Source organism: Fukomys damarensis, unplaced genomic scaffold (assembly GCF_012274545.1).
Source record: "Fukomys damarensis isolate Sample0158 unplaced genomic scaffold, DMR_v1.0_HiC HiC_scaffold_24, whole genome shotgun sequence".
Lineage (NCBI taxonomy): Eukaryota > Metazoa > Chordata > Mammalia > Rodentia > Bathyergidae > Fukomys > Fukomys damarensis.
In genome coordinates, this window is record NW_022900936.1 from 70,906,177 (window position 1) to 70,931,075 (window position 24,899).

The 24,899-nt window shown below is 47.2% G+C and overlaps 1 protein-coding gene across 4 annotated transcripts in view; it reads right to left on the reverse strand.

Annotated features, from left to right (window-relative positions):
* The window catches only part of Srgap3 (SLIT-ROBO Rho GTPase activating protein 3), a 227,324-nt gene extending 206,487 nt beyond the window's left edge, over positions 1-20,837 (reverse strand). For all 4 annotated transcript variants that reach the window (XM_010618756.1, XM_010618750.1, XM_010618742.1 and 1 more), the window contains exon 1: positions 20,040-20,837. In XM_010618756.1, coding sequence (XP_010617058.1) covers positions 20,040-20,106 — 67 coding nt within the window. In that variant the 5' untranslated portion in view covers positions 20,107-20,837. The remainder of the gene's footprint in view (positions 1-20,039) is intronic.
* Between the last annotated feature and the right edge of the window lie 4,062 nt (positions 20,838-24,899).

Below are 24,899 nucleotides of genomic sequence, written 5' to 3' on the forward strand. Positions count from 1 at the left end.
TCGCCCAGTGAGAGCACCCCTATGTAAATATGAACGCGCGCGCGCACACACACACACACACCAGTTGATCTTGACTTTGAATGACAAATGGATACCACTCCGAAAGGTTTAATGAGCTCCCCACACTACCGAGGCATGAAAGCGCTAGTAGACAACTTCCTCCTGCAAAGCCATTCCATAAACCCTAAGCCCTGGAGGGAGGGCACAGGGGCTCCAGCAGAAAAGAACACTGGGCCCTCTCTCCCCACTCACTACAGACACCCACACTCACTACACACACACATGTACATGTACACACACGCACATGCACGCCCTGTGCCCTCAGCCCTCCCATACAATACCCACAGCAGTGACAGGACACTGTCACCCAGGGTCCACAGGCCCTTCTCTGTTTCTGGCTCACACCCATGGAGGTGCCGGGGTGAAGCTGAGCTGGTCCAGTCCTTGGCAGAGACCAAGACCCCACTATAGGAAGCAGCAGTGACGGTGCCCTGCTTTGATTGGGATGTCCAGGCAGGACCCTCCCTTTAGTGACCAGATCCTAGCCTGAAGCTCCCCGGAGAGCAGCAGCCACCAGTTAACTCATAATCATAAAATGACACTTACTGCTTTAAAAATTCCAAGCACTTTTAGGAGGTATATACATAGGAAGCCAGCACAGAGACCAAATAATGTACTTCACAATATCATAATGCTTCATGTGAAACTCAGAGCTTCCGGGCCAGAGCCCCAAGCCTAGCACAGCCCAGAGTAGAACCATCTAAATCCCTCCAGTAAAACCACCTGGTCTCTCCACTCCTCCACCTGCCTGCAGGATGGTCAGCTGGCTTCCTGCAGAGAGACACCAACTGGGCAAAGCTGGAGGGCTCTGCGGTGGGACAGAAAGCCATCGTTCTGCATGGCTGCAGACCAAGCCTACAGCTTGGCAGTTCCAGGGTTGGAGACTCGGGTCATTACAGGGAAAGCCACAAGGTACCCCCAGAGCCAGTCCAAAGGGCCACTGGGGGTGTTTGCTGACCAGAAGTAACCAGATGGGGCTGTGTAGGAGCCACAGGTCCCTCTGGGGGGCAGCTATAAGGGCACCTCAGCCCTCTCAGAGCACTCCCAAGTGCTCACCCCCCCACTGGGTAAACGAACAAGCAAAGTCACAGGTGGCACCCTGAGGTTGTCCCTGAAAGTGCAGGGTTTTAAAAACAAATTGTAGCTGGGTGTGGTGGCGCACACCTGTGATCCCAGCACTCCGGAGGCTGAGGCAGGAGGACTGCAGAGTTCAAGGCTAGCCTTGGCTGCATAGTGAGTTCAGAGCCAGCCTGAAATACAAAGCAAGCCCCTGTCTCAAAAAAAATGAAAAGGGCCGGGTATTTAACTAAGTGGCACCATGCCTGCCTCATAAGTGAAAGGTCCTGAGTTTGGTCCCCAGTACAAAAAAAAATTTTTTTTTTTAATTGTGGCATAGAGATCACAAACCATAGCACCTCTGGGGCTGGGCAGGCCAGGTGGGCAGTTATGACTGGCTGGGGACATGGATTAAGAACTGAAGCCAAGTGAAGGCTGAAATCCCAACAGAAGGACCAGTGGAGCTCTCTCTAGCTGACGAGCCAGCATGGCCAGATCTTCCGACTCTTTGAAAAGGTGCTGCAAGTCCAGATTTAATGTGAAATCTCATTTTTTCATGTTGGCATCCAATTCACATTTTTAAAAGACACAGTCCCGGCCAAATAAAACATCTGAGGGCTGGATTTGGCCCATGTACCATCGGTCTGCAAGCTCTGCATAAAAAGTTCAGTTTAAAAACATACCAGTAATGTGCAAAACAGATCCTGTTCTGCATTGCCATCTCAGAGAAGTAAGGCAAGGGGTCAGGGGTAGGCCAGAGGCAGCAATATCTGTTGCCCAAATTACTTGGTGAGAACTGGCAGTTCACATTTCCATGTGGACAGAATAGCTGCCGCCAACCAGCCTTCTCAGCATGCCCTCTTTCCTCTATCTCAAAGCAAGATTTTTCCTTTTGTTACTAAAAATATATTCTTCTTTTGGGCTGCAGAAAGCAGAGAATGTCAGAGTCCACAACAGCTTCACCTGTCACCTGGAACAGCTCTCTCTGAAGCCTGAAATGCCTTGGACCATCTCACTCAGTCTCGTACACCCCAGGGAGACCCAGGCTTCTCAAGGTGCCTGTCCACCCTTCCCGACAGTTCGAATGCTAGAAAGGCTGTGCAGACCCTGGACTCCATAAACACAGCCCTAGATCAGACTGGGTTTATTGGCAGCTGCTCCTTGGTGGCCCCCACCAGCACTCATCATCAGGGAGGCCTGAGAAGGGCTGCCACCACCACCCCCACCACAGCTAAGCACATCGCTCCTAGTCTACTTGGCCCACTGGGTTTCCAGCCTGAAGGGCAAAACTTTACACTTTTCCCTTATTAAACCTCAGTCTCCCTGCATGTTGCACTGAAGAAGCCACCCAGTCGCAGGTATGAGTCTTTGGTAGATTCTTTTAAGAGCACCGTGACTCTACGTCCCCCCGCTCCATGAATTGCTAAAGCTGCTGGCTCCACGTTTCTTCAGTAATCCAGATGGAACAGTGGACCCTTGCAGTAAACACAACCTACTCAGCACCCTTTCCAAAGCCCATCGGCGAGAGATCATATTTACGAGAGTTGATTGCAGAATGATCCGCTCCTCCAGCTCAAAAAACCCAGATACCCACCAGAGTCCAGCAGGCGGCCACAATGAGTGAAGCAGGCCAGCAAATACTGGAACATACCTGAAACTGACACTTAGGAAGGCACAGCCAATGGTTTCACCTCTGAGAATGGTCTGCCCACTCTGTAGGAGGTGACAGAGATCTTGGGTTTTCATGCAAACTCGCCTGCATTTTTATAAACTCTCTTGATGTTTAAATGCTGGAAATGAATTCATTTTCATAAATGCAGCAAAGCCAAACAAAACAGGCTAGTCAGTCTAACTTTGCTTAGGAGCTGCTGGGTGTGCTATAGATGTTCTAAATTTCCTTCTTGGAATCTGGGTAAGACTCATAACCTAGAGCATCTAGAGGCCCAAATTCTAGGCACTAGGTAAGCGCTGGGCATGGCTTGCCTCATTTTATCCTCAGAAGAATCCAGAGAGGCGCCCTTGTGAAAGAGGAAGAAATTGAGCATGGATGGGAGAGATGACTTGGCCGAGCAATGAGTGAGTTATAAAGCGGGGACTGAGCCCTGACTTCACAGCAAAGAGCAGAGTCCTGGCACCCCACTGGATGGAACTGCTTTTTGTGAACACTACGGTGTTCAAACTACCGACTTAAAGTGGGAGTGTTTAATAACTATAGAGGTGGCTAAGGCCATCATCCTCATGTCACTTGGTCATTAGTGGCATCCAGCAGCCAAGCACCCCCATCTCCCTCTAGCGGATCAAAGGTAAACACAGCAGCTCTCCTCCTTGGAGGACTCCAGCTCCAAATCCGCCCTTGAGGGGAAGGCAGGGTGGACACAAAGTGAGATGTGCATCACTTAGCAGTGGGAATTCACTCTGAGAAACGTGTTGTTAAGTGATTTTTGTCATCATGTGGACGGCCTGAGATGCCCATCATGTCGCCAGCCCATGACGTCTTACAGGACCACAGCTACACATGCACTGCTGTGTAACCACTTATGTGATGACTGTGAGTGTCTGAACTCTAAGAGGACGAGAGCAGTGGAGGCATTTTTACCTCAGGCACTGGGTTGTATGTTGTACTGTCACACAGTCCTCACTGAGAAATCCGTATGGTGAGCAAATATGGAGACAAAAGTTTTTCTTGGCCTAATCCTAGAGTGGCCAACCCAAATGGCTGTAGAAAGCAGGCACCTGAGGTAAAAAGGTGAAGCAATAGGTGTGAGAGAGGGGAAGAGGGAGACCCAAAGGCTCTTGGGCCAGGACATGGTGGGGAATTACAGCCTCAGCTCTGGGCCAGGGGGAATGCACATCCGACACACCCGGCCACCCGGTGTGTTTCTAAAGAATCAGAAACACAGGTATATACACGAAGTTGCTGTACATCTCAACAAAATACATCCCTGGCCTACTGCTCAGTGTCAGCCCGAAAAACAGTAAGTTGAATCTTTCTCCTCACAAACCATGAAGTATTTCAGCCATCAGAAGGAGAGAGATCATTAATCCCTGGGGCTATATGACTCAGCTCCTCCTTGCAGGGCAGGCACTCTCAGGAGCAGCCCAAGAATGCAGACTGGACCTCACTGAGGAACCATGGATTCTCCACAGAGGGAGACAGCAGAACTAGAACCGATCCTCTTTATGGCTCTTGAGTTTGGGAGACAATAGAAGAAAGATAACAATGTTGGAGATGAAGGAGGCTGTTGACTTCTAGCAACCTGAGAGCCAACTCTTCCGTGCCCCTCCGCAAATCTGGGTCATGACTAAGAACATAAAAATCTCCCCGCTGGAAGGAAAGACAATGCTATGAATTGGCTGGGTTCTAGGGTACCTTCGTGGACCAAAGTCCCCAGAAGCTGTAATTCTGAAGAAGTCAAGGTTAAGTCTCAATGGGTCCAGATCTTCACCCACTTCCCTCCCTCCCTCCCTCTCTCTCTCTCTCTCTCTCTCTCTCCCTTCCTCTCCCTATGGCTGTTTAGGTGTGACTGCATCTCAGAGCAAGAAGGGGCAGATATTCAGGCTGTCCTGACAGGAAAAGGTCAGGCACGCCCAGAGGGTGACACACACAGGAGTAGGCTTGCAGGGGGCAGTCTGAGTGCTCACCCTACCTAGGCCAGAAGAATTCTCCACTGTGAACCTAGAAAGTGCCCTCTGGAAGCTCTTGGGGGAGGGGAGAAGGCAAGAGCCACCTGGGCAAGGAACAGGATGAGCTCAGGATCCAAGGTCTGCCATCCTAACCACTTGCCAATTTGTTCTTACCCCATTCCTTTACTTTCTGTACAGAAGAGAAATTCCTCTTCTGAAGATCAAAAAAGTTTAGCTTCTTTCAAAGAGCTTGTAGATCATATCTGAAATATACTGTTAAATTTCACATTTTTAGAGTCAATTCCTCTTTCTCTCCCTCTCTCTATCTCTCAGACCCTCTTGTTCTGTCAACAACGGATTCAGTTTCTAACTGTTGTTTATTGAGCATCTACTCTGTGTCTCTTATGGCCTGATGCTTGATCTCAGTGCCCAACATAGGTACTGTCCTGATTTTACAGGGGAAGAAGCTGACAAACAAGTTGTCCACACCTGCTTTGTTTTTCCCGGAATGGTGGTGTCAAGATTCAGGTATGAACTTGGGGCAGGGACTTGAGTGTACCCCAAAGGGTACTCCAGCCCCCTAGTATTCCGTCCCAGGGCAACTCACATAATGAATGGCAGAGTGGACACTTGAACAGGGAATGGGGACCCAGATCTGCCTGACTCTGAGCTGTAGTTTTGCTCCTACAGTTGTGATTATTGATCTGCATTATCTCACTTAATCTCCTACATAACTCTTTGGGGTCAGATTAGTGTCTTCACTTTACTCACAAAAATGCTGAGGCTCAAAACCATTGTCAAGACTTGTCTGAGTCAAAAGCTGGAAACCAGCAGATCTGGGCTGCAACTCCCAGCTGGTCCAATACCAGCAACCGTATTCCCAACTCTCTGCAGTCCTGTACTTAGACGATTTTTATTTTGCAATGATGCAAAAGCAATGCAAACTCAGTAGGAGTCCTGCTTCAAATTGTGACTGTTGCCTTTTCCCCAGGATGATGATACACAGTCCTCTTTTTCAATGCTGGGCAGCATCAGCAAACCACAGCTCCAAGCCAGCCCCAAGATCACCAGAAGAAAAGCAGACTCTGAAGTATACTGTGTTTGCAGTGGTTTTTGGACACCAGCATTTAATAAATTACATGAGCTATTCAGCACTGTATTATAAAACAGCCTTGGAAGGCCAGCTTAGTAGGCTAGGTCGGTAGGTAAGGTATATTAAATGCATTTTAGATTTACAATGTTTTCAACTTAGGATGGTTTCATCAGGACACTGAGGGTCATCTGTCCCAAGCCTACCTTCTTTGGTCTTCTGCCATTCTAAACCCAGACAAGCATGAGGACACCCTTCTCCAAATACCCACTTAAAACACTGAACAGGACAGAGCCTTTTAGAAAAGAGCCACTGAAGACTTCATCTAGGCTGACAATGATCTGTGCAAGAACTGGCACCTGTTAATTAGGAGCCTAGCTAGTGGTGCTGGTGTGCTGCCCTGTGCATAGGGGCCCGCTGTGAGACAGAGAAAAGGAAAGCACAGGTTCACAGCATTGTATGAAACAGGGAGAGAGCACCAGATCTGAGCCTGAATTCTTTCCCAAGTGCAAGCCTCTCTGCCTAGATCGCTCCCGCCCTCCCTCACCTGTGCCTGTGATAATGAGCAGGGTCTTGGAAGTCACTGGGTCCCCCAGGTTGGACCCCAGAAAGGCTACCAGTTTAATCAAGCAATCGGAATTTCTCTCACTTGCAGAGGAAATAAGGAACTTTGTGATTCCTGGCTGAGGTCTGGGACGGAGACTAAAGAGGGCCTTTGTCTGAGGAGCCTGAGAAGGCTTCTCCAGGGGCCTGATGAACAAGCACAGATGGGACCTAGGGCCACTGTCACTTCTCTGGCGATGCCTTTTCAGGAGCACCAGGGTTTGCCTTTCACAAGCCATCTCGGCCACCCTTTTGAGCACAGTGAGCAAGAGGCAATCTTGTTTCTTCAGAAAACTGGGCCATTAAACTTTCCTTAATGAAGTTCTTTGTTTTCTCCTAGTAATGTCATTTCTGCTGCGGATCTGGGTGGATTTTGTTTTAATTTCTTTAAACAGAAGGGGAAGGTAATGCTTGCTGAAAGCCTATCTGAATATTTTCATAGGCCTGCCCTGAACTGCACACGTATTTTTCTACCCTGGATAGCTATTCCAGAATTGTGAATGCCTCCAGGGTGGCAGGCTATGAGCACAAGAGCTCAGAGATGAATACCAGGGCCTGAGCTCAGTGGGCTTCCTGGGAGACAGAGACATAAACAAGCGTACTGTAACAGGAGCGTGGCTGGGGCAGGAGGGAGACAAAAAATAGAAATAATGAAGGTTCCTGCGGCACAGTAGAGTTCGCCTTCGCACACACCAGCTCATTTGACCCCCGAAGCCACTACCCTTCAGGGGAGACAACACCCTTAGTTAACAGATGAGGTCGCTGAGCCCCAGACTGGACATGGCGCACTCAAAGGACAGCAGGGGTGGCTGAGCAGCTCTCGGGTTCTGAGCCCCAAGCCCTGCAGGGCACCATGATGCTTCCTGACCTAAGCCCAGTGAATTAAAAGGTTGGGCAGGACCGTTCCTCTCCTGTGTCCGTCTCTCAGAATCATGAGACATTATGGGGAAATGCTTCTCTCTCACTCCAGAGGGGAGTGGTATTACCATGAATGTCAGCAATCCTGCTTACACTATATAGTGAATACCACAGAAAGTTAAACATAACTATTATAGAATTCCTTTCATAGTTCAGCTGATATATGAGCATTGTCTATAGCAGGAGGGTGTTTTGTTTGGGGTTTTGTTGTTGTTGTTGTTTGGTTTATTTTTTAAGTTTTTTGTAGGTTGTTTTGTTTTGTTTTGTTTTTTGGCAATACTAGGAATTGAACCCAAAGCATTCACAATGAGCTACATCCTTTTTATTTTTTATTTTAAGATAAGGGAGGGCAGGGACAAGGGGAAAAAATGAGAATCAAGACCTATTATGTAAAGTTACAGAATCCTAATGATGAATGTAATTGTATTGTACACCTAGATTGTACCTATAAACTCAATAAAAAGAAAAAAAATAAGATAAGGTCTTGCTAAATTAACCAGATTGCACTTGAACTTGAGATCCTCCTGCCTCAGCTTCCCAAGCAGCTGGGATTACAGATATGTACCACTGTGTCAGGAATTTTGCCAATATGTTCCTTCCTTTGGAGTGGGTATAGTGTTGGAGTAGGGCCTGATCCCAAAACCATGGACTGGATAAATAGATTCCTTATTACTGTCAACTTTGTGGGTTCTTCAATTAGAAAAATAATACTTTTTTGAGACAGGGTCTCACTGTGTGAAACATCATTACAATCTGTGACCACCATCAGAGTCTTTTCATACATAACCAAATAGAAAGATACTTTTTATTTTTTAGAAAGTGGAATGGTACCACACACACACACACACACACACACACACACTTTGAGCGTTTCCCCCACACTCAGCAGTAGTATACCTGATTAAATATACTTGATTATTAAATGTTCTTATACCCTCAAAAAAAAAAGATGCAGTCTGGAGGTGTCGCTCAGAGGCACAGCACTTGCCTAGCATGTACAAGGCCCTGGGCTCCCTCCTCAGCATCAGAAAACACAAAACCAAACCATACAGTCCAGTTGGTGAGTTTACTACAGTCCTGGCCATGTACTTCAAGTTCAGGAAACCTGGGTCCTTGTTGAACGCGGGCCCTTGTGATCCACCCAGAAATTCTGAGCCAGTAGTTTGGAGGAGACCTTGGAACTTTACAAGGTCCCCTACGGGGACTCAGAAGCCTCACTGCAGTTTCGCAGCAGGTGAAGCCAGTATCATGCCTGCCCACTACTTCCCGGGCCCGTCTCTTCCCAGCTATGCTGCTGGCAACTCCACCCCTCCAACGTCTTCCTACCCGGTCTCCTTCCCAACTGATGCCTCACAGGCAGCTTCTCCCCTCCACTCAGGCTCCTGTGCAGGGAGCTGGACCCTGGTACCCAGGTCCTGCTTCAGCTTCATTTTCACTGGGTAATGAATGCAGAGTGCCAAGGACTGTGCTGGAAACTAGGAAGTGTGTAGTTTCAACTTACACACACTCTCACACACACAGTCTCTCTCACACTCACACTCATCGTGTGACATGATTGTCCCTCTTTTTCAAATGAGGAAATCACCACTGAGTAAAGTTAAATGCCTGACCACCCGGGCCATCCAGCTGACTGCCATGAGTCATTACTCAGACCCAGGCCCCTGCACGTCTGTCTACCATGTGCCCTCCGCGTCCTCGCCGCCTCCATCCACATTCCAGATCTTTGGCTCATCTCTTCTATGACTTCACTTTCACTCTCTCCAACCAAGGCAGTTTTCAATCCTCTTCATTTGACTCCTGGCTTTAATTTCACCTTCAGAGCACTTGTTCCATGACTGAGTGTACCATCCTGAGCAAAGGCATGGTAAAATTCCTTTTCGGGAGCCATTTTATCTTCTACCCTTGGAGTTACATTTTTCTCGTAGAAGCACTTAGATTCCTGACTCCTTAAACATCCTGATGACCCTGACCCTTTTCAAAGTGGAAAGGTGGCTCTGTTTGGATTCTAGAGTTCTGGAAGTGACGGCTTGATCAGCTTAGCCAATGTGACTCAACTTGACAGATCAGTATCAGAAAATCGCCATCAACCTTTTCAACCATTGAGATCCATCTGCTGTGAGTCCCCCTATATACTGTGCCACCCCATACACAGCACTCAACAATTTCATAATCACAGGTTACAAGGTGAGAACTATAAAGTCTATAAAGGCAAGGGACAGAGTAGGGGCCAGATTTATGTTTTGGGGAATAGTAGGAAAGAAATGCTGACTCCTAACCATGAGTCAATGACCTTAGCCAGTATGACACAGCTGTACAGATCAACAGCTGCAGTATGTTACCCTACAGCTAAGTGAGCTGGGCCACCACATCCACAGCGTTTCTTTCCCACTATTCCTCATAACATAACTCTGTTTCTGGCAAAGACTAGTCTGGTCCCTGCCATCTTTGGAGAAAAGTTTTGATGGTGATATCATGCCAAGTATGAAACACAGCAATGCAGAGATATTCGGGGTAGGATGTGAACTAGGAGGATCAGGCCAGGATAAAGCACCAGATAAGCTGAGGGTAAAGTGACAAATCAACTTAGAGACTACAACCAAGAAAAAGATCAGGAGAAAGCTTCAGTTTTCAGAAGAGGAGAAATAAACTCATATGGTCATAAACATTCTGACGAGAATTCCAGATGGCCAGGGAAAGAGGTCAAAGAGTCATCGATTATCAGATGTCTGAAATTGGGAGTGAGTGTTGGTCTGCCTCAGTTTCTTTAAGGTGATATATCTTTTGGGGCTATAAAATATCCTGTGCAGAGAAGCCAGTAACCAAGTAAAGACAGTGGTAATGGCCAACCCTTCCTCAAGGTGTCCTATTGAAACAACAGGCAGACAGCAGTCATGTTGCTCAGCCTACTGGCATTCTTTGGTACAAATTAAATCACAGAAATGACACCCACTCTTTCTTGTTTCTGAGGATGGCACTATGAGCTATACAAAGGTCCTCTCCAGATCTATTCCTGTCACTGAGAACTTGAACCAGCTATAGGAATCCAAGCCTTCCTATTCTACAATGGCTAAGAAACTTACTGATGTACAGTAAACTATAAATAGAAAATACCTTCACTAGAAATCAGCAGCAAGAGAATAACAGAATACCATGTTCAGGAGCAAACAAGCAATCAGGAATCCACAAAGTACCAACACTGGCCAGGAAGGAGAGTAGAGAGCCACAAGCAAGTAGTGGTATTCCTAAGAACAGATTCCAGGGCAGTGGGCTGCTGAGCACAGTCATTGCCTTGGACAAAGTCTCCTCCTGCCAGCAACCTAGTGACCTAGTGAGACCCTGTCTCAAAATATTAATTAATGGATTGATTGATTAATTGATTGATTATGCTTTTAGAGGGCTAGAGATATAGCTGAGTGTAAAGACCCTCAGGTCAATCCTCAGAAACATACACACATGTACATGTGCAAACACACACACACACACGCACACACACAACACACACACTGCCACCAGAGGCAGGAACTGCTGCCTGGGTACCAAGAGGAATGTGAGACTGGAAGAGGCTGGAAAGGGGGAAAATTCTAGTTGAAAACGGCTGGCACAGAAGTTGGGGTGGGGGATGTTCTTGATGAATGAGCTCATTTTGATAAAAAAAATTTGTATAAAAATCTGCAAAGGGCTAGGATAGAAGTGGCCAACACAAGCCAGTCACCACAACAGGCTGGATTCCAATAAACTAATAACAGATCTTCAATTTGAATGTGGGAGGTCACACTTATTGATGTCCTTACTTGGCAAAGTGTTTATTTTTAGGTCATACCCTCTCTATTTTAAACCCTAAGCTTATATCCCTATCATTATTTGCCTATCAGTTTTATTTTTGTAACTTTGCATTAAAAAATCTATGAGCTCATTTTTTGTTATATTCAGATATAAACAGATTTGACAGAGATAGAGATAGGAAGCCCTGCAGTTAATCACCGAGTGTTTGTACGGAATGTTTGATAGTGGTTTCTAGATTCTATGTTTCTCCTTTTTAAAATATTTTTCTGTATTTTCATAGCTTTTACAATAGTGTGCATGGGGCCGGGGATTTAGCTCAGCGGTTTGGTGGCCTGCCTTGCAAGCAGAAGGACCCGAGTTCAATCCCCAGTACCAAAAAAAAAATACAATAGTGTGCATGGGGCCGGGGATTTAGCTCAGCGGTTTGGTGGCCTGCCTTGCAAGCAGAAGGACCCGAGTTCAATCCCCAGTACCAAAAAAAAAATACAATAGTGTGCATGTATACATCAATAAACAGAAAAAAAATTATAAAAAATAAGACTCATGTTTGTACACTTGTGTTTACACCAACATAATTCACAGTAGCTAAAACGTAAAAACAGCCCAATGTTTATGGGTGGAGGAAGGAATAATCAAAATGTAGACTGTTCATACCACAGAAAAGCAAAGAAATTCTGACATAGGCTACAACATGAGGAAACCTCAAGGATATTTGTCTAAGGGAAATATGCAAGGCACCAAAAGATGTATTTTATGATTCCATCCCTATGAAGTCTTTAGAACCATGAAAATCACAGTGATCAGAAGTAGAAGGGTAGTGGATGGGCAGGGAGGAGAGGAAGAACAGGAAAGGATTGTGTCACAGGTGCAGAGTTGGGGTCATGTACAACACAAAGAGCTGCAGAGATGGGCGGTGTTGATGGTGACCCAGCAGGGTGAATGTGTGTGACACCACTGAACTGCGCACCTGAAGTAGCTAGCATTCTAAACGTCAGTTGTGAATAAATAAGACTCATCACACCATGGGCAAAGGCAGTCACAGCCAGAAGAGGGTTTCAGGCGCCTCTCATCTCCAGCATCATCCCTCCCTGTCATCTCCTCCGAGCATCAGCCATGACTCAGCATTTCCCAAGTACCCAGGCCTCTGCGACCTCCACACTCGTGCTTATTCTACACTCCCCTCCTGAAATGCCCTCCACCCTCTGGAGGGCTCCTACTCACCCCTCAAAGCCACACGCAGAAATTCTTACATCTAAGAACTTTGTCAACTCTCCCAGACAGTGCCATCATGGCCCTCTAGGATCTAATACAGCTGTCTCTGTTCTTGGCATGCGGTACACAATCGACTGATCTATTTTTATAACTGTCTATCATAGAACATAAGGAGTCTATCAAAGACAGAGGTGGGGACCATATTTTACCCTCCTTTTTTCTCCCATTTCAGGCACACTGGGAATTCAGTTTCCCCTGTAGTGTTCTTTCAAGCAGCCCCTAATTCACCACACTTCATTTAAGTCATTTGTTAGGTGGATCTTTATGGATACACCTGCCCCTTCTCTGGATCTTCCTGAGTTAGCTCTCAGCCAGGGCCAGGGAAAGGTTGGATCTGTTTTGTCAATGTCCCAAGGCATGACTCATGGAAGTCCTTCACAAGGACATCAACGTTCAGTCATTCACTCCACAACAACAACCAAAAATGTGATCATCTATTATACGCCAAGGCTGCTCCAGGTGCCAGAAAAATACAAACAAACATGAGAAACCTAAGTCCTATTCTTAGAGAGCTTCCATTCTCAAAAGAGGAGAAATAAACTCATATGGCCATAAATGTTCTGATGAGAATTCCAGTTGGCTGACCCATTAAAGGGCCATCTGGATGTCCGGAAGTGCACACCCTGCAGTTGAATACCAAGGAGGAGCCAGCCATGTGGCAACCTAGAGGAGGGGCACTCCAGAAAGAGGGGAATCTAAGCATGAGGCCCAGAGCAGGTTTGAGGTTGGAGAAGACAGGAAACCGGTAGAGGCCCAGATGGCTGAGCCGTGATACCGAGAGGACAGTGGAAGGTGAAGGAAAGAGCTGGGCAGACCAAGGACGTGTAAAAATGAGACACTACTGAAGGGTTTTAAAGAGGGTGTTGCCAGAGTCAGATTTACATTTTGTGAGGAGAACGTCTACAGGACAAGGAAAGAAGCAGGGCAACAGGCTGGAGTTGTGGTTCTGCACAGGCGGCCATTTTGCCTCCCAGGGGGCACCTGACATCTGGAGACACTTTTCTGCTGTCACACTGGGGGCGGGGTTGCTGGTGACGTCCAGTGTCATGAACACTATTACATTGCACTGGTAAAGCCTCCCACAACCAAGAGTGGCCCAGCATCAAACTATTAATGTGAGTGAGAAACTTTGAGTCTGGAAGTGGTTCTCTTGGTCCCAGCAAGACTGGTGGTCTGGACCAGGATGGAAAAGGAAGGAAATTCACTGCAGCCCATACGTTGAAATATTGAAGGATTTCCTAATATATTCCTTTAGATTCCATGTGGACCCCTTTCAGTCAGGGAGAGAACTCACTGCCTCGTAATACCAGAGAAAGGGTCTATTCTTGGCTTTTGATTTCCAAAGTCTAGCCCTCACAGAGAAGAGAAAGAGTGTGAGCTATGGACAACAGCTTTAAAAGTCTAATCAGATCACGCAGAGCCAGGGTACCACCTGCATTAGTGACTTTCCAGTTACTGGGACACAATACCTGACTGACACCCACAATTTAAAGGAGGAGAAGTTTATCTGGCTCACAATTTCAGAGAGTTCAGTCCATGGTCAGCTGGCTCCACAGCAGAAACGGGACAGTGGAGTGGAAAATGCTTAACCCATGGAAGAAGAGAGAGAAGGGAGGAGCCAGGGACAGGAACACACCCTTCCAGGTCATTCCCAGCCCCGTGACCTGCCTCTTCTGATCAGGCCCACCTCCTAATAATACATTCAGCTAGCAGATTTATCCGCTGATAAATATAGCACCCCCATAATCCAATCACCTTTCAAATGCCCCATCTCTAAACACATAAGAATTTCCAGGGATATCTTAGATCTAAATCATAACATAGAACCACGTTGCCTTGACATGAAACACATTGCCCTGTTTTGTTACACCACCATAAGTTAGAAAGATTATGACTTAAACCTAGCTCTGCCACTATTCGTCTTGCAATCCATTGTCTTATTTCTCTGAACTCCAGCTTTTAATCCACTCAAAAAAGAAAGTAGGCACCTAGTGGCCCACACCTGTAATCCCAGCACTGTGGGAAGCTGAAGAAAGAAGACTGCAAGTTTAAGCCCAGCCTGGATAATTTAGAGATTTAGTAGATTTTGTCTCAAAACTTTAAAATAACAATTTTAAAAGGCTGGAGACGCAGCTTGGTGTGAAGCCCTGGGTTCAGCCACCATACCACACACAAAAGAAGGAGGAGGAGGAAGGGGATTCTTGCAGAATTATAGGGCTTCCCTGTGAGATACTCTATGTACAATTGAGACATAGACACTAAAGAAAAATGAATTACCTCCCACTGTTAAATATGCTATATAGCCTAAAACATGGCTTGTAATGGTCGTTGAATGAGTGGATTATAGAGGTCTCTAGAAAGGAAAGATCATCCCTAATAAATAAAAACCCTAAGGGTAAAAACTTCAGAAGTAACCAATATGGCCCCTCAGATCCACTGATTTCCACAGGCTGGGAGGAGCCTGGGGTAAACTGGCTTTCAGGCTGCACCCCATGAAGCCCAGCAGATACTACCTCACCAAGGACTGTTGGTTTGCAGCACAACAGCCTTCACCCATTCTCCAGTAGTAAACATCTTCTCTTCCAGAGGCAAAGAAGGAAACCCAGCATACCACATGAAGTTCTCCCTCAATAAAACAGGAAGTGTAGATGTTGCTGTAGACTGAATGATTGTATCCCCTCACAGCACATAGTGCTGAAGCTCCAAACCCCCAGGGAGGTGGTTTGGCGCTGAGGCCTCTGAGAAGTGGCTAGGTTAGGTCAGATCCTGAAGGCAGGAGTGTTGTGAAGGCATTAGTGTCCGTATAAGAAGAGCAAGAGAAATGTGTGTCTCTACGAACACGCCCAGAAGAAAGACCAGGTAAGCACACAGCTACAAAGGCAGCTACCCTAAGCCATGGAAAACACCATCCCAGGCTTCTTATGGCCAGAAACTGCAAATCCGCAGCTCAACGGGCACCAGAATCTTCCTTATTCTGCTGTTATGTTTGTCTGGGCAGCATAGGATTTCTTAAAATGTGACCCACCATTGAAAAACCAGGAAACTTTGTTTAAAATTCAGATTGCCTTTCTGGGCTCACATTCCTACCTGGCCATGACAGGCTTAACCTGAGCAGCAGACCAGTGCAGTTAGCATAATCCCACCTCTCCCCAGTGTTCCTGACCCACACTGCTTCTCTTGTTTAATCCTGTTGAAAATTCATGGGAATCCAAGTCCTCTAAGACTAAGCTTACCCTGATGCTCAGAAGTGTTCTGTGTTTGGTTTTTTACTTCCTGCTCTTGTTTTATCACCATATTCAAAGAAAACTCTTAGGAAGAATGGAACGGGCACTTTGCTTCTCTCACAACACTCAGCATAAGACTAAAAGTAGATAATCAAGGTTTGTTGAATGAATGCATGACCAAATGACTAAATGCCTCACCTCTGGCATCATCCTCCAATCTTGCTCTTCTCCCCCTAACTGCAGACTTTGCCCTTTAAAAGGTGGCCTAAAATGAATATGGATGTATAATTTTTAAAAACACTAAAGTCAATCAGTATATTTCTATTTCAGCTTTCCTTAGGTTGAAATGGAAACGGGAACTCTGTGTAAACAGGAATGGACCCCTATGTCTGGCAGCAAAATGAACTGTAGAGCCCAGGATACTGAAGATGACTAAAGTAAAGATCACCGAGCACCACCAGTGACCTTCGAGGGAATCGTGGAGAACAGGATGTGGCCAAAAAAGCGAGAAGCAGGCAAATGCTGTTCTGATTCTCAGCAAGGGAAAGAAGTTACAGCCTGTCTGCTCCCAAGTGGAGAATGTAATGTTGCCCTTCGATGAGGATCTTCAACAGATTTCCAAGGGGACACTGAGGATCACTCGGATAGGAAGCAGCATCCATAGGGAACCAGCACAGGGTCACGAAAAACAAATTCATGGCATCTTCTTCTCTCTGCTAGGGCTCCCAGCCTAGAAGACTATTCATATATGTATAATTTTTTCTTCTGCAAAGAGTGGCAGCCACTCCCTCAACAGCAAATGGAGTGCAATGAGAAGCAAAAAGGGCTAACAGGGCCCTTGGAATACATGACAAACCTGTTAAAGACAACATAAAGGAGGTGACAGTCATTTTCTTTCTTTGGCTACGTCTAGAAAATGATGTTAAGAATTTGGTGCCACTCTTGGAATAAGATATAGGTAGATCTTTTGGAGGATTTTTTGTTTGTTTGTTTTTGGTAAAACCTCTTTAAAATCATAAAGCCCCCATCGGATTTCTGGCATCTGTTACACAACTGAAAGCTCTGGCTGGGCTTACACTCCTAACTGGCAACAGCCAGCTGAACCCGAGTATGACTGTCCTCTTCCTTTCAGGCGGGACCTACACTATGAGGTCCACCACAGATATCATGACCTTCTTCTGTTACCTTTGGTGAGGTGGCAGCCAGCGGCCACCGATCATCTGCCTGGCCCCTGTCACTATTTATTCTACCTGCCAGGTGCCCAGAGATGCTGTGTTTGCAGCCCAAGATGCAGCAGACCCAGGGGACAGCAGGGATAGTAAAGAGTAGCAAACCGTCTTATGTAAGCAAAGGAGGTAATCAAAGGAGGTGAGAGGCAGAGGCTCCCAACAGCCAGTGAGCAACTGTCTTGTTCTAAGTCCCAAGGGGAAGAAAGTACACAACCAAAGGGCAGATGTATAACGAAACACTAACAAAAAAGGAAAAACAGTAAGCCTGAGCCATCCAAAGATAGAATATGTGGGCTTTGGAGATGCTGAGTTCTCCGTCACGAGGAGCATGCAAATGTGGTTTACTACTGCATCGCTGGTAGGTGACCAAACAGACTCAAATATCTGATGAGGCAAGAAAAGGTGTGAGTCTAAAAATGTTGTCAATAGAAAAACATACTGTTTTAAAACATTCTCTTTTGTCAGATCTGTAAACACTTCAAAAGGATGAAAAGGAATAAATCAACAAAGAACTCAACATGATTCTTAAAAATCAGAAGCTCCCCTCACAAAATTCACAGTGTACAAAAACTGTCTAGGAAGACTCTTTGCACCCAGCTGGGCAGATGGCACCAGGGGGAAAGATCCCTGGAATTGGGCATTATTGTCAGTCACTGGTCAAATACTCTTCAGAGGCAAGAAATGAAGGCAGCAGGATGGGAGCTCCAGTTTAAACAATGGACACTGGCAAGAGGCAGCCATCCCCAGCCCTGTCCTGCCATCTGCCACCCACATCAGTCTTCCAGGAGCAGCGTGGGGGAAACAATGTGTCGGGGCCACCAGGCCAGGGTGACTCTGGCCTTGAGACCCTGGGCAAGTCATTGAGTGAGGTGGCTTCCCTCTTCCATCTCTGGAACTGAGCTCTTACCAAGCTTTCTGCACAACATGTGAGCTGATGGTGCCCTGGAGAGAGCCTAGAAGCAGAAGAGCCCTATGCACACATCAGCAGCTATGATGATGGTGATTAGCAAACACATTCTGTTTTTCTTTTGCAGTGCTGAAGATCCAAGCCAGGGCTTTGCACACAGTAAGCAAGCATTCTCCCATTGAGCTGCACCCCAGCTCAACAATTAGAATTTGGAAAGCAAAGATTTCAGAGGGTTTCAGGTACAGCAGTATCCTGACCTAAATCTTGTGGATATCAGCTCCAAAGGAGTAAAATTAAACTCCTTCAACCACAATGCAGAGAACTTTAGAGTCCAAAAGATACAAGATCATTTGGACAAATTTCCTGATGAAATTCACTGCAGAGTACTTGCTGATTAGTTGTTAAAATTAATGTAAAAAGTAAAACAAAAGAATTAATGCTTAAGCAATTAATGCCAGCACAATTAATGCTTAACTGGTCCTTGGGTAGAGCTGACTGGCCCAGCAGTAGTGATTTTTTTTAAATGAGATAAGCACATTTCCTACCAAACAATACTTATAAAACCCTAACTGTCCAAAACTCCATATCCCTTCTCCATTGTGGTATTTTTCATGGGGACCTCGATTTTTAAAATATCAGGAGCAGCTGAATTGATCTTATAAAACATGAACTCCCTAAAGAATTATATGTTCAAAAACTGTAACTAAGCTTCTGTATTGAGCAGCTGGGTGAATTTAAATCTCTGATCACCAAAGGGCCTGTTCCTAAATACTAGTAAGGCTGAAACATTCTAAGTCCCTATGTTTGACATAAAATTGAAAACTAAGGTGGATGCCATCGAGGAAGAGGAGGATTTTCTGCTCCTCTCCTAAGGTCTACCCAGAGGATATGAGCATGCCGGGTGTGATCAGAACTAGGAGAAAAAGAACTTGGGGAGACAGGGCCCAAAAACAAAGCCTCCAGGGTTTTTGCTCTCCTCCCCCATTTCCCCAGGGCCTAAGCTTGGACCTCGGCAGGGGTGCCCAGCCTACCCCATTCCCAGTGAGCCCCCCAACTCCCCGGGTCACCGACTTCAGCTGAAGCAAGTGTGGCAATCTCAGGCCTTTTGCACCCCCATGACCAACCAGCTCAACAGCCCCTAGCTCAGCCCCTAGCCAGGACCCCACGTCCACGGCAGATATGTGGTGTTTTGACTCCCTGGGAGAGACTTCAGCACACCCCGTGTTGCAGCAAGGAGAACCAGGGCCAGAAAGAATGGATGCCAAGAGGCACGCGTCTCTTCTCCGGGTACACAGTCTCTGAGAAGGGAAAGCATGGTACATGGAGCTGGAGGCTTCCCTTGCCAAAGCGGAGCCCCCGAACGAGGGACGACACGAGAAGCTCTCATCTAGGCTGAGCACTGATTCTGCCCACCCGCCTGCCACTGTGCAAGTATGCACCTTGCCCTATTTCTCCCAGCCAGCGTGCATTTAGGGGGCAGCTTCTGAAAGAAATGTGCGCTCAGTGGCCCCAGAGCCAGAGCAGGTGGCCAGAGGTCACCTCTCTCTCCCGGCAGCACCCCACAGCCCAAACTGCACATTGAGCTATTGCATGGGACCAAGCTGCTGACCATAAAGGCTGGTGCACAGAATGATGGGGCCGCATACAGCCAGCAAGATAATACATTTTCTGTGCTGCACTCTGTCTTGATGCCTGCATGCCTGCATTAGTCTGGATCAATATGCCCCGTACACTTAATCCATGGCAACCCAGGTCAGGCGAGAGACACCAACAAAGAGGGCCGCCTGAGGATGCTGCCTCCCTGAACACATGCATGTGAATTCCAGCTCAGAGAAAGAGGCCCATGCAAAACCACTACCACCAACAGAAGCCAAAAAAAGGAGACAGGGAGCAGCCTATAAAAAATACACATTCATATCAAGGGGTTTTTTTTTACCATGGTAGGCAAGGGGAGAAGGCAGGCCTGCCAAAATGGCTTTAGAGGACTTGCCTCCGCCAAGATGATGGAGTAGCCACGACACTCCCAAAGTCAGGCGTAGTATCCTCCCCACACCTGCAATGCAGAGACCGCTGCCCTTTCTCTACTCCACGCTCCCGGCCCAGCGCTCTCTGTGGCTGAAACCAGTCCGGACTTGTGCGGCTGCCACAGTTCCTCTCACAATACGATTATTGATGCATAACAACATTTCATGATGGCAGGGAGGAAAGAGGAAAGCGGGGGCAGAACAGGAGAAAGGGAAAGGGGAGGAGAAGGAAACGTCGGCCCCTCTCACCTTTTATTTGGGCTTCATATTCGGCAATGATCTCTTTGTCTTTCTTGAACTTAGTTTGAGATGACATCTTCCGATGTGGCCGAAGGAACGGACACGCTGTTTGATTTATTTCTCCTTTTCTTCCCCAGTCCTCCTCAAGCCCTGGGAATCGCAGGGCTCTGGTCAATTTCCCAGGTTTAGGATCCGATCTCCAACTGGGCTGCAGAGCACGGGTAACAATCCTTCTCTTCCCGGGAGGAAAATCTCTTTACTCACACCGGAACGGCTCTAGAAGCTCGCTCGCTTGGGCAGCTCTTCTTGCAAACCAATCACCCTCGGAGCCGGTAACCTGTCCCAGATTTCCGAGATTTTTCTGCTCTCCCCCAAAATAACCAAGAGCACTCGCACACTCGCGCGCGGGCACACACACACACACACTCACGCACGCACGCACACACTCATCCAGACACACTCACACCCGGTCGTACTGCGCACACACCCATCCACACACATCCACACGCTCTCAGGCACGCACACTCACTCCCGCTCGCTCACTCACGCGCGCACACATCCGCTAGAGGCGCGGCGCCTCCGGGTGGTGCAGCCAGCGCCCAGCTCGCTTTGGAAGGCTCTGCTAAGGAGATGGTCAGGTCGCCAAAGCGCCAGTCATCTCGCATCCTCCTTCCCTTCGGCGCCTCGGCTCTGATGTCCAAGGAGGGTCAAAGCCAGGAGAGTGAGATGGAAGTTTTTCGGCTCGCTCGGCGCTGAAGCCCGGGTGAACTCAGGGCCGGACTGCTCGCCCTGCAGGCTGGCAGCTCCCTCGACGCCCTCGTCACCAGACCCCGCCCCCCGGATTTTATAACAACTGACACATTGTAGCCTACTGGAGAGCAGAGCTCCCTGAAAGCAAAAAGGGGAAGAGACTCTCACAAAAGGGAGGCGGCAGGAGAAGAATCTGGGCTGGGAAGGCCAGAGAGGGTCCCGCAGGCTCCAGCTACATGCAGTTGGGTTAGGGGTTTTTCTTCCGAAAACCAAAGAGCCTCCTTTTCTTTGCATTGTGCAATTTAATTCACAATCTGTTGACAGTTTGTCACTCCACCCCAGAGTCTAGCAAACGACCCAATCCATGTAGGGAAAGACATTCATATTTCTCGAGCCATTGCCTGATGGCGGGGACAATGCAGACCAGATATTCAGTTTCCCAAAGGCACCGGGAGCGAGTGGGACTGCAAACAGGCAGAGCCAGGCCAGCAGCTCCTGAAGCTTGGGGCACATCTCCAACCCACCGACCCTCTGCATCTTCACCGGTGGAATGAGCCCTCTTTGGGGTCTTTTTCATTCTGTCGACCAATATTTACTGAAAGCTTACTCTGGGTCCAGCACCGTAGTAGGCGCAAAGGTACAGTGATGATCAAAACACCCCACCCACCACCACCAATTTCTGCCTTTCCACTGCTCCTTGTCACACAGCTCCCCAGGGTCACCGCCATCCCTGCTGATGGTCTTGGTAAAGGCACCCCCAGAGCAAGACACACCGGGAATGGTGCCCTCCCAAATTGTGGAAGGCAAGATGTCTGGAAGGGAAGAGCTGCAGGAGCAAGTCGTGTAAGACGGTAGAGAGCGAGGAGCACCATGATGGAAACAATGAGAGATCTTGGGAGGACAGAGCAGTAGTGCAAAGCACAGTGGCTGTTCACAGGCAGCAAGCAATAAGGGCAGCATTGTGGGCAGCCCTGCTGTCCCAGCCCCACAAGGTGGAAGTAAGAGAGGAGTGCTTCACACAGGCACAGGTGCCCTTCTGTCACAATTGGGAAAGCAGGGTCTTGAATATGGGCAATGACTTTCCCAGAGTCACCAGCCTTCCATCCTAGGCTGTGGGGCACCAGCTTCCACCCATGGAGATACTCAGGCACCCTGCAGTCTAGAAGGGAGATCAAAGCCATTTTGCAGGCACTTCCGGGAAGAGATTGGATCGAGCATGAGAGAGCTGCTGATCACTGCACTTTCACGTGGTAAGACTATCATAAATGTATATTGTCCCCCAAGTGACCCGAGAAGAAATTTTTCTCAGATTTCTCAAAATAGGTATAGTCTTCCATTTGCCTTTCTCTGGGAACAGAATATATGCTTTGGCTCAGATTCAGAAATGAAAAGATTTCCATGCCAGTCGATGGGGGCTTCCCAGGGAGACATGGTGGCTATAATAGGTGCCACCCAGTGGGCCTTGCAAGGGAGTGAGGGGGGCAGGGTGCACCAAAGGTAGTAGTAAGGCCCATGGGTAGGAAAGCACAGGATCTGCCTCCTCAGGGGAAGTCCGACTAGTGAATCATGAGGTTTATTATAGCTTTGTGCCAGCAGACAAGAGGTCACAGAGATCATAAATAGCTGCCACAGCCCGGATCCTCCTGCTTTACCCTTCCCAGGGAGTGCTCAGGCCCTCTATAGTGAAAAGCCACATGCCTCACCCAAGAAAGACACACTCAAAGGTGAGCACTCTGCCTCAAGCCTAGATCCTCAAAGCAAACAGGAGGTAAGGCTGTCACCGTGGCACGTCACAGGCTGGATTCCTGCCCGGCTCTGCCATGAGCCCCAGGCTCACCAGAACCTAAGCAGGGGGCATGACCTACTCCTGTGCCCATTCATAGCAGGAGCTCGGTAGAGGTCAGCTCCCTTCATGGTGATGATGATTCAAAATTCAGAAACATTTCTAAGAGATCCATGTGTGGGGCACTGAGCTAGGGAAATGTCCCAAAAGGCCATATGACATTGAAGCAAAGCACAGGATAGAGCTATGTGCAGAATGCTGGAAAAGCTGGATTTTTCAAGTAAGATGAATAGTGATCCATCCCAGCGGTGATGTGTGGCACGGCCTTGGGCGCCATATTTTCCTGAAAATATAGACTTAACTGGAAAAATAAGCCCTGGCATGACTTTTCAGGATGCTCACAATCTAAGTCCTACCTTAAAAATAAGCCCCAATTAAGATTGTCGGCCAGACAGACATATTTAGTATGTCCATTGAAACATACAACAAACATACTAAATTATAAAATACTTATATTAATACATAATTAAATATAAGTAACTATTATTGCCATTCATACTTAAAATAAATGAGAATATAAATTATAATTAAGTACTTGTCAATATCCAGGTGGACACCTTTGGATGAGAGGTAAACACCTATGCAACAGATGAACTCCATGCTCACTCCTGATTGGCCAATCAGAGTAGGTGCAATGCACAAATAACGTGTGCACTTGACAATGGGTGGACATGCTTGTGTCTAATATGAATCTTCACAACGCAATATGTTGTGTGTTATAATAGAAATACTTAATGCACTCCTGTGAAATAAAGAAACATTTTCTGAATTTTGGTGCCTGTGATTTTTCATTGCTTTTATATGGACCGTCACTGTTAACTGTCATCATTTTTGTTGCCACTCCTGCCTCATACGTCTTCAACCAACTCGTGATTTAATGGAAGCTCTGTGAAGCCCCACCTGCAAGAAGCTATTACTTGGTGAAGAATGCGTAGGATATAATGACCTCTGTGTCACCAGTGCATTATGAGCTGGCAACAGGGACAAAAGGTGCTCATTTAGGAGAGCTCTCCTACTGGACGTGTGAGATTGAGGCCAATGGTACTATGGGAAATGTAGTTGCAAGAAATTCAGGCCAGAATTCAGGGTTTGGAGAGTTATGGCAATGTTCCAGAAAAATAGCATGACTACATTTAAATAAATGTACATTTTCACACATGAATAAATATAGGTCATTTTACATGAAAAATAAGACATTCCCTGAAAATAAGCCCTATTGCATCTTTTGGAGGAAAAATTAATATAACACCTGGTCTTATTTTCGGGAAAATATGGTAGTGTGGCCCCAGCCCCACCCTCCCTTTCCTCATCTCTAAAATGATAGTTACCCCATCCACCAAACAGGGTCCAGTGCGCACATGGATTTAAAGTGCCCACAGACGCCCCAAGCAAGCTGGGCCAAGGACCAGAGCTGGGGTTCCATAGGCACTCCGGTGAGGAGGAAGAAGAGAGGAAAAGAGTTGGCCCCTGTAAGTCCATCACCATGTGCAGTGATCTCACAGCATCCCAAATCTTCTGTCCTAAGAACAGAGTGTCCCCACCTACATACATCATGTAAAGGTACAAGATCTCAGTGATCCATGTAACTGTACTGTATACCTAAAAAGTACCAATAAACTTAATGAAAAAGAAAGTAAAAAAGAACAAAACAAAAACAAAAACAGAGCGTCCTACAGGCTCCCTGATAGCAAGGCCCCACCTCTTCCCTCCTGGTCTCCCCAGCTCAGCCCAGTCCCCTGCTTCCCCCCACGGGGCAGAATCAACTGCTTTTCCCCACGCTCACCCTTCGCGTGCTAGCAACAGGAACCAGACTCTCCCCAAGTAAATATGCACATCAGGGAGCGGGCTCTCCCCTGCCCCTGAGATTTGATTGGTGTCACCCGGAGGGTCAGAATACCCCCTGGAAAGGGTATGTTCCGTTTCCCTCAGTCTTGATTCCATTTCCTGGATTCTTTCAGCCATCCCTGAGTTCTAATGACAACTAGTGTTTACGGAGCGCCCCCTCTAGACAGACAAGGGTCTGAATACCCCATGTAGAATTTTTGTTGTTGTTGTTGTTTTGTTTTATACCAGGGATTGAACTCGGGACCTTGTGCTCATGGGGCAGGTAGCACCACTCAGCTAAATCCCTCTGCCCACACCATATAGATTTTTATCAAGACTTCTTACTACCCCCCAGGCAGTCAGGTACTGTAACCATCCTTGTTTTAAAGCTGCCAAAACAGAGGCAGAGAGAGGAAAGCAATCTGCCCTGAGTTACATAACCAGCTGGTAAC